Source organism: Octopus bimaculoides, chromosome 5, assembly GCF_001194135.2.
Source record: "Octopus bimaculoides isolate UCB-OBI-ISO-001 chromosome 5, ASM119413v2, whole genome shotgun sequence".
Lineage (NCBI taxonomy): Eukaryota > Metazoa > Mollusca > Cephalopoda > Octopoda > Octopodidae > Octopus > Octopus bimaculoides.
In genome coordinates, this window is record NC_068985.1 from 121,456,990 (window position 1) to 121,467,431 (window position 10,442).

Genomic DNA, 10,442 nt, shown 5'->3' on the forward strand with positions numbered 1-10,442 from the left:
CAGCAGTACAGTATAAACTTTTGTGATATTTGGACCTCTATTTAAAAAATTAAACACAATTTTTGTTTTTTATTTCTTGACAAAAAAAAACATGGCTTCCGTGACATCAACACACATACACACATGATGAATGTCATGGTGTGTCAATCAATACAAACACACATCCACTGTCTGTGACATATATACACACATAGTCTTTGAGCTCTCTAACTAAAAAAAAAACGTCGACTTTTTGACATACACAATATTTTAATCATTTAGAAATATTTTTAATTGAATGTGATTTCATCATCCGGAGTTCGTTAATTTCTGTAAAAAAATTTTATTTATTTACTTTTGTTTTAAAGTGAAAGAGAGATGTATGTACGTGTATATTAAATGAACATGTGTGAAAGAAAGTGAGAGAAAAAGAGAGTGAGAGTGAGTGAAGCGGTGTGTTGTCATGTATACATACATACATCAATACATATGCATACATCTTTTATGTGTGCATGAGAGAGAGTGGGTGAGTGGTCTTGTGTGTTCTCATGTATGTGTAAGTGGCACTCACTCTCGCTCTATCTCTCTCTCACTCTCTCATACACTCACACATTCATTTCATATACACATTCATACATCTTTCACTTTCTCTTCTCTTTCACTACGTAAAACATTAATGAAAACTGTGGCCTCCGTTTTAAAATAGATCCGAAATGAGCTGGAAGATGGTGTGTGTGTGTGTGTGTGTGTGTACATACGTATGTATAGTTATTTAACAGAGATCCCTAATTATCATTATATTCTGATCTGATAACATATATTACTAAGTCTATCCATTCACTGTAGAGAATGATCTCTTAGATAAAAACTGTACTCAGATCAAGAAGAATCTACTTCAGTCACATGCACTTAACATGTGTCCCAACCTCATTGAATGGAAATCATAAAAGGCAATAGTCTTCTATTATGTCAGGTAAAGAACAAGTATTTACGACACTGCCTGGGTAAGGATGTAGTAACAACTGACTAACCATTGTCTAGAATTTTTTGTATGTTTTTTTTCAGCTTTATCATCATCATCATGTTATCATTATTATTATTATTGTTATTATTATTATTATCATTATTATTAGGTCATCCCATAAATAATGCAGCTTTTTTTTATGCTTCTTTTATTTTTCAAAATTAAGATAAACAAAGTTCTTTTTTAATCTAAAATATACTCTCCTTCATTTTCTACAATGCTCTTCCATCTTTCTGGTAGACTTGCAAGGCTCTTCTTCCAAAATTCACTTGTCTACGATGAAAAATATTCTTCCAGTACTGTTCTGACCTTGTCTACAGAATTCATATTTCTTCCATACAAATGATTTTGAAGACTGGATAATCAGATGGAGCAATGTCCGGTGAATATGGTGGGTGGGGCATCGTTTCCCATTCAAACTGCTCCAGCCTTTGGAATGTCATCCTCACTGTATGTGGCCAAGCATTTTCTTGATAGAACACCTTTTGTCTTGAAACCAAAGATGGTCATTTTTCTTCTTGCACTGACTTTAGCCACTCAAGCTGCTCACAGTAGATCTCCTTTGTTATCATTTGGTTTGGGTTTAAAAGTTCAAAGTGGACTAAAACTTTAATATCTCACCAAACAGATAACAACACCTTATGTGGATGAAGACCTTTAGTCTGGGGTGCCAGTGTTTCTCCTTTCTTTATCCACTGTCTTCGGCACTTGACATTTTTACAGAGAACCCATTTCTCGTCACCAGTCACTCTTCAGTCCCAAAAAGTTTCTTTTGTGAGATGTGACAGCAAAGAAGAGCACAATTAGACTTGGAAAGTTTATGAGGAACCCATTCACCCAATTTGCTGACTTTTCCAATGGCATGCAGGTGTCGATGAATGGTTTAATGACCAAATTCAAGCTTCTCTGATAGTTCCTCAACAGTTATGCAGGATTTGTAGGATATCCTTGTCGAGCTCTACAGATCTTCAAAGGAAGGCTCATCTTAAAGGCTGTAGTTTCCGGCTCGCAGTTTCTGGAACCACCATTGACACAGGCTTACGCTTATTGTCCAGTCCCCCATATACTACATTAATATTCCTCACACTTTACATTGCATTGTTGCCTTTATTGAACTCATAAGCAAAATATGCCAAATATGCCCCTTTGTCACTTCTATTATAGCTTTGAAAAAATAACTGTTAAAATCAAACTGCACTCTTCAAAACTTGCACTAAGAATAAGTACAAGGTAAAATTATGACCTGTTTTTATAGCAAGTTGATGCAGGTAGTTTATCCCGTCCCCCTCCAACTTTTAGTTCATGCAATTGAGCAAACCGCATTATTTATGGGATGACCCAATATTATTATTAAGGCAACAAGCTGACTGAATTGTTAGCATGCCAGGGAAAAAGTTTAGCAGTACTTTGTCCATCTTTACATTCTGAATTCAAGTTCTGCCAAGGCAGACTTTGCCTTTCATCTATAAGTCTTGTACAACCCATACCAGCATGGTGATTGTAAAAATAACAATGATGACTATTATAATGATGATATATTATTTAAATAATTCTAGCTTAATAACAAATTTTAAAATATGTACAATTTCTTAAAACCTTCTCACTCAAGCTACAGAGTTTTAAAGTTATCCCTACAGAAAATCTATAGAAATTAGAACCAGCACTAATTTCTATACAATATCTGAGAGCTAACTTTACAGAAAATTAATTAATAACACTGCTTATACAGGTGAAACACAGCATTGACATATAAAGCCTTTGACATACTTAGTAGAATATTGTGGTTGCATAATGGAACAGGGTGTTCCAGCAAGCAATCAAGCTACAGAATGCTAAAGGCAATCAGACACATGTAAAATGTAGGCAAAAAATTGGGAGAGAGAAGTCATCAAAAATGTTATCATTTTATGAATACCTGAATTTTTCTTAACTTGAGTCTTCCTTGAGGAACATTGAAGAAAATATCCTCTTGAATTAATAAATCAGTTCTTGCTCCACTTTCCAGTTGAACTTTTTCTTTCAGCTGTTCTACATCTTTTACTCTTGATTTTATTTCTATGTTAGTAGGCATCTTCAAGAATTCTAATTGAATGAGAAATTAACAAACCAATTAATCAAAACACATATTTATTTTATTAATTTTACTACTATTTATATTGTATTTCAAATTATTTGGATCAGGTTATATTTTCTGCAAAATAAACAGTGTGCTTACGAACTAATAAAAACTATGGTTCTATAAAATGATTCTCAATTTTTTTGACTTTCTGATACACTGGAGATTGAATTTTAAAAAATCAACAGGAACACTTATAGAAAGTTAAAAGAAAAAAAAAACAAAATGGCAATGTTTTGAAAATAAAAAAAAATTACTTAAAAATATAAACCACTAATGCTTACCTTGTTTTATTTTAATCATACAAAGACAGAGACACACACACACATACATACATACATACATACATACATACACACACACACATATGTATGTATGTATGTATGTATATATGTATGTATGTATATACACACATACACACACACACATGACAGGCTTCTTTCAGTTTCTGTCTGCCAAATTTAATCACAAAGCTGTTTTTGATCGGCTTCAGTCTGTAGCAGAAGACACTTACCAAAGGTGCTGCACAGCATGACTAAACCTAAGACCACATTGTTGGGAAGCAAGCTTCTAAATCACACAGTCACCATCAAGCAAATTTCACTACCAAAGTATTGGTTAACCCAAGGCTATAGAAGAATATACTCACCCATAGTGTAGTACTTTGGGATCGAACCCAGTTTGACATGGCTACAAAGCAAACGTCTTAACCATACAACCATGTTTGCAGATGAAATGAAATATCAGTTGGTTTTTTTGTCCAGCCCGAAGTCAGCGTCAGTCTTTTAACATTCAGATTATTCTATCAAATGAAATGCTTATTTATTTACATTGTTTTGAATTAATCTTGCATTATCTTGCAACTTCAAAATTTCAATGATGTGATGGTTTCTTTTTAGAATGACATAGAAGCGTAGGCATAAGAGGCCAGATATGACCAATTTGGACATAAAACAGGTAGAATATTTGGGCTGGATATGGCTAGATTAAATGCTAATCATGTCAATAATCAAGAATCCCAAACATGTCCATCCCATCACTTTTTTCTCTTCCAGACATGATGTATCTAGAACTACATTATCTAATGTGCCCTTTTGTAAGACAGTAATGTATGATTTAAGAGAGACTTAATTGCTATTTCTAACAAGTCAAGTAACCACTTAAAGACTATGCCACTGATTGGAATGAAAATCCCCTTGTTACAGTTGTTGTTGTTGTTGTAGATGTTATTGTTGATCATGGTGGTGGTGGGGGTGGGGTAGTGGTGATGTTAAGCCACAGGTTAGGTCTGTCTGTGCAAGCCTAACACTGTGTAACAATTATTTTTTTGTCTTAGTAAGTATTATTTCCTATTTATTTCTAAAAATCAAAGAAATTGATGACAACTATTCACTTCAAACCTTGCTTCTGAGACCTGCTCATCAATGTTTTGAAACTGACTTATTTTCCATCACGTTTCAGACAGAGCCTACACTAAGTTGCTGAAGTAGAAATGTCATTATATCAAATATTCTGCTCAATACCACAGATTTGTTTGTCAGTTAATTGACCTCAACCACTTAAGCATGTCCCTTAGGGGCTGATAATATGTGCATCTCTGATTACGAGCAGGAGTAGTGGAGGAGCATCACAGCCATGTGTTGAGAGGGATTCTTTGGGGTTTGAATAAATGTAACAAAAGTAAAGTTTGAAGGAAATATTAGCCATTTTTCATACTTACTAGGGTTAGGTAAATAGGAAATAACAGTTGCTACCCATGGACAAAAAAGTGATACACAGTATAATCAAAGGCATAGCAGCCACTGAATTGGCAGAGTCATTAGTGTGTCAGATAGAATGCATCATGGTATTTGTTCCAAATCTCTATGCTCTGAGTTCAAATCCTATCATGGCCTACATGGATGATAACTTTAATCCATTACTCAGTTTGATGTTACCACCTGGCACCTGAGGTACTTATAGTTCAGTAAGTGGCAATTATCCAGGTCAGTGCTATATATATATATATATATATATATATATACACACATATAAACACATATTTTTTTTTTGGCATGGTGGCACGCTAGAAAATCATTCAAGCGAGGTCATTGCCAGTGCCACTGGACTGGCTCCCGTGCAGGTGGCACGTAAAAAACACCTTTTTGAGCAAGGCCGTTGCCGTGTGACTGGCCCTCGTGACAGTGGTACATAAAAGCACCCACTACACTCTCGGAGTGGTTGGCATTAGGAAGTGCATCCAGCTGTAGAAACTCTGCCAGATCAGATTGGAGCCTGGTGCAGCCTTCGGGCTTGCCAGTCCTCAGTCAAATCATCCAACCCATGCTAGCATCAAAAGCGGATGTTAAACGATGATGATGATGTTGATATATATATATACATATAATAATATAAATAATATATAGTTATATATATATGCATATATACATACAAATATGTATATACTTACATCTATATGTACATATATATATGCATATGTGGGCACAGGACGTCATGAAATATGTAAAACAAAAAAGTACGAGGCACAAGTACATGGAACATGAATTATTCTTTCGAACAACGAAAGACACAAATGGAAAACAAAACAAACATAAAGAACGACCATTCATCAGTTGTTGGCTGTTTTTCTAGTCTCGTATTTCAAGCATTTAACAACAATATACACTTTTGATAAAACAGTTGCTCCTGCAAAGCAAATTAAATAAAATTTGGGATTTTGCGGAGGGTCAAAATAGGTAACACAAAAAGGACAGTGAAAACAAACACAAAGGGCTGCTAAATGAGGTTGTAGTGGTGAACGCATAAATCAAGCTAGGACAGGAGCTTGTTCCAGCTACAATGGAGAGAAAGAAAGATGGCCGATGGTCACGTGGAATCCACGTGAGCAAGGGAGGGGAAGTGAGGGAGAGGGAGTGGCATAGTAATAGGATAAAATAGAGGGAGAAGAGAAGGTAAAAGAATAAGCGAGAAAAACGAAAGAGTAAAAAGATCATATAGAGTGCGCATCAGGATTATTATCTATCTATCTATATATATATGCATATATATCTATATATATATATATATATATATATGTGCATGTATACATACGTATATGTACATACATCTATACATGTATATATATATATATATACACATATGCAGTCACCGGATGTCATCAAACATGTACAACAAAAATGTATGAAGCATGAATACATGGAACATCAACGATTCTCTCAAACAACAAAAGACACAAATGGAAAACAAAACAGACATAAAGGACGACTCTTCATCGGTGGTTGGCTGTTTTTCTATTCTCGTATTTCGAGCATTTAACAACAATATATGCTTTCAATAAAACAGTTGCTCCTGCAAAGTAAATTAAATAAAATTTGGGATTTTGTGGAGTGTCAAAATAGGACAGTGAAAACAAACAGGAAGGGCTGCTAAATCTAAAGAAGGTTGTAGTGGTGAACGCATAAATCAAGCTCGGACAGGAAACAAACAAGAATACATTTTCCTTGTTCCAGCTACAACGGAGAGAAAGATGACCAATGGTTGAACATAAATACATACATATATATATATATATAAATATATATATATATACATACATATAAATATATACATATATACACATATACATATAAATAGAGAGTACTCAAAGAGGTAGAGTAATACGCTTTACTCAAAAGCAACAGAAATATAACAAAAAGCTGTTACTCAGAGTTTCACGTTCCCATTCATCGGACAGTTTTGTTAGAAATGGGAGAGAAATGACGATGCAATCAAAACTAATATAAATTTTAAAAAACCTGGATCTGTTTCACGCAATCATGCTCGCATACGAAAATTATTCAGTGTTGGAACAGGCAAGTGTATCTTAAACTTATGGAGAGGGGAAGTAAGGGTTGAGAAGAATAACAGATAGATGAAGGACATTACTAAAGTAGAAAGGAAGAAAGAAAGAAAGAAAGAAAGAAAGAAATAAAGAAAGAAAGAAAGAAAGAAAGAAAGAAAGAAGTGTAGCATATATAACAAACGCACACACACGAAACCATGTATGTATGTGCACAAGTATATACATAGGCTCTATACATAAGCATAGACGCATACATACGAATACATATGCATTGCTATAATACAGACGTCCACTTAAAAAAACTTTTAGGTCTTAACGTATATATGCAGACAACTTTTTTAAGAAATTGCTGAGTGTATAATAGCGAAAATTGGGCAAAATACATTCATAATAGAATCCCATATATCGAACCATCCATAAAAACGGTTAAATTTGTTTACAAAATATTTTAAAATAAATACAAGTAAAATAAGATAACATAAAATAAGAACAAGAAAACTATGCATATAACAGTCGAAGGCTTTCTTAAAAAATGTAGGGATCTATACAATATTCTTGCAATGCGAAGTAAATCATGTATAATGAGGTAGAAATCCAATAGTGAGATTGCAAACTGGTTTCAAGGAGTCAAAAATTATCAAAAATATACTATCCATATGGTATGTTATTAGCTGACATTTTAAATTTAGACGCATATCTACATGAATTTAAAAGTTCGTGTCTTTGATTTAAAGCTTTCTTGTCTTGGGATAAAATATGTAATTTTTCTAATAAACACAAATCACATTTAATTGGTCTTTTGTGGACACCGTACCTGTAAAGCGATGCTCATCGTAAAATCCTCCATGTCACGTTGAAAGATTGGGTTTTGCTTTCTTTTAATTGCCAGATGTATTTTGCCACACTAGTCTTTGTCCTATTTTCGGGGTATCTGAATGAATTTTTATGCAAATAAAGCCTGGTTTTGAAGAAATTTTCAGAAGCCCCTGTGTAAGTTCTATAATCGTGTGAGGGAATATGAGGTACTCATCAACTTGCAGACGACACTGTACTCTGTTGATTAATCTGTTTATTTTATAACCAAAATGACAACGAAGACAATATACAGACAATATATGTGTGAATCTGAGAGGGGAATATGTTTAAAATCATAATGAACTGATCCTCCTGTATTTTCTTTTACCCAGGTGAGGAACTTTTCAGCACCCCTTTGTATATGAGTGGACAAAAGAAAGGTGGTACTCAACACATTTGGTAGGAGTCACATGCATTATTTAAGAACTGCTTGACTTGAGTCCCTGCAACTCAAAGTTTCATGAACTCTAGCTCGTCAGACATTTGGAGGTCAAGCAATGGAAAATGAGACAAATATATAATATATTAAGAAAAGATGACATAACTTCAAATTTTCACCAAAAGTGCCTCACCAAACTGACTTTGATGATCCAGCATTGGCAAAACTTCAAAGTCACATTTCAATTTCTATTGAGTTCTGTTTAATTAATGTCTAAAATTTATTTTTATATAATTAAAAACATTTATATTATTAATTATGTATGTATGTGTACATGCAAGTACATGTAGCAAACATGTAATTATGTATGTATGTATGTATGTATGTATGAATGAATGAATGAATGATGTATATATGTATATATATACCTGTATCAGTTATCAAGTGTCTCATTAAAGGCTCACTTAATCATAATAGTAGATAACAAGCTTGTAAGACTTATTATGTATGTGTGTGCATGTTGGGGTATATATATATATATATATATATATATATATATATATATATATATATATATATATATATATATATATATATACATATACTTTATTTAAAAGCAGCAGAAATATAACAAAAAAAACGTTACTCTGAGTTTCACGTTCCCGTTCATCGGACAACAAAATTGTCCGATGAACGGGAACATTATAAACTCAGAGTAACGGTTTTTTTGTTATATTTCTGCTGCTTTTAAATAAAGCATATTACTCTACCTCTGGTATTTGAGTACTCTTTTTTTCCACCTTGTTGCACATTTCATGTGCTTACTCCGGTATGTATATATATATATATATAAAGAGACTGGTAGACAGATAGATTTGTGAGAGAGACAGAGACACTCCAACATAATGCTTGTTTGTATTACACTGCACTTCATTGCAATGTGATTGTACAATTTTGTTGATCTTACGGCAAGTTATTATTATCCTTATTGTTGTTGTTGTTGTTGTTGTTAGCACATGAAAATTGATTTGTCGTCTCTTCCATCTATTTATTCGTTTAGGTCGTTAGTATGATTTTTCTTCTTTTTTTTTTTTGGATTTTCCTAATTTACTTTTTGCACTTGTTTTTGAATTGCATTGATTTATCGATTGATTTTGCAATGCTTTTATAGGAAGAGACTGCTCATCAATAAACCTACTTTCTTTTAATAAGTATAGAAGCATCAGTAGTATCAACAGCAGCAGCAGCAACAGCTGTAGTAGTAGTAGTAGTAGTAGTAGTAGTAGTAGTAGTAGTAGTAGTAGTAGTAGTAGTAGTAGTAGTAGTAGCAGTTGCAGCAGCAGTATATCTTTCCATTAAGGTTTTTCAAATGTTAGGTAATTCATGAGACACATAACAATACATACATACACACAAACACATGCACACACACACACACACACACACAAACACTTATACAAATCTATATACACACACATATCCATAATTCTAAACATACATAAAAAAAACTATATACACAAACACACATACACACACACGAGAAAACTCCATTCTAATTGATTAACAAAGCTTATTGTTTGTTGTTATATAACAAACAAATAGGTATGTGTGTGCATGTATACACACATGCACATACACACACACACACACACACACATATACATACCAGTGGCAGCAGCAGCATTTAATGTCCACTTTTTCATGCTTGCATGGGTCAGATAGAATTTGTCAAGGCAGATTTACTACAGCTGGATGTCCTTCCTGTTGCCAACCCTCACTTGTATGGTGATATTTTCCCATAGCTAGACAGGGTTTTTACAAAGAAAACTGGAAATGAACAACCTTGCTTGTACGACAATGAAGCTCGTTTACAGCCATCATCTGATGTACACACAAATACCTATATACACACACATACATACATATGCATGCATACATACATACATACATACATACATACATACATACATATGATGGGTTTCTTTCATCTTTCATCTACCAAATCCACTTACAAGGCTTAGTCAGCCAAGGGCTATAGTAGAAGACACTTGTCCAAGATGCTGCACAATGGGACTGAATCCAAGACCATGTAGACAGGAAGCAAGCTTCTTACCCACATAGTCTCACCTATATATTATATATTATATATATGTATACATTAAAATATAGATGTGTGTATATATATATATATATATACATATATATATAGATGTGTGTATATATATATATATATATACATATATATATA

The 10,442-nt window shown here is 33.5% G+C and overlaps 1 protein-coding gene across 7 annotated transcripts in view; it reads right to left on the reverse strand.

Annotated features, from left to right (window-relative positions):
* Nucleotides 1–10,442, reverse strand: part of LOC106875754 (uncharacterized) — a 36,793-nt gene that overhangs the window by 12,593 nt on the left and 13,758 nt on the right. For 3 of the 7 annotated variants that reach the window (XM_052967972.1, XM_014924009.2, XM_014924010.2), the window contains exons 2-3: nt 3,769–3,921; nt 2,919–3,085 (exon numbers count right to left, since the gene is read on the reverse strand). In XM_052967972.1, the coding sequence (XP_052823932.1) occupies nt 2,919–3,085; nt 3,769–3,841 (240 nt within the window). In that variant the 5' untranslated portion in view covers nt 3,842–3,921. Of the gene's footprint in view, nt 1–2,918; nt 3,086–3,768; nt 3,922–9,860; nt 9,880–10,442 lie in introns of those variants that run through there. The other 4 variants (XM_014924012.2, XM_014924013.2, XM_014924014.2 and 1 more) reach the window with 2 other exon arrangements.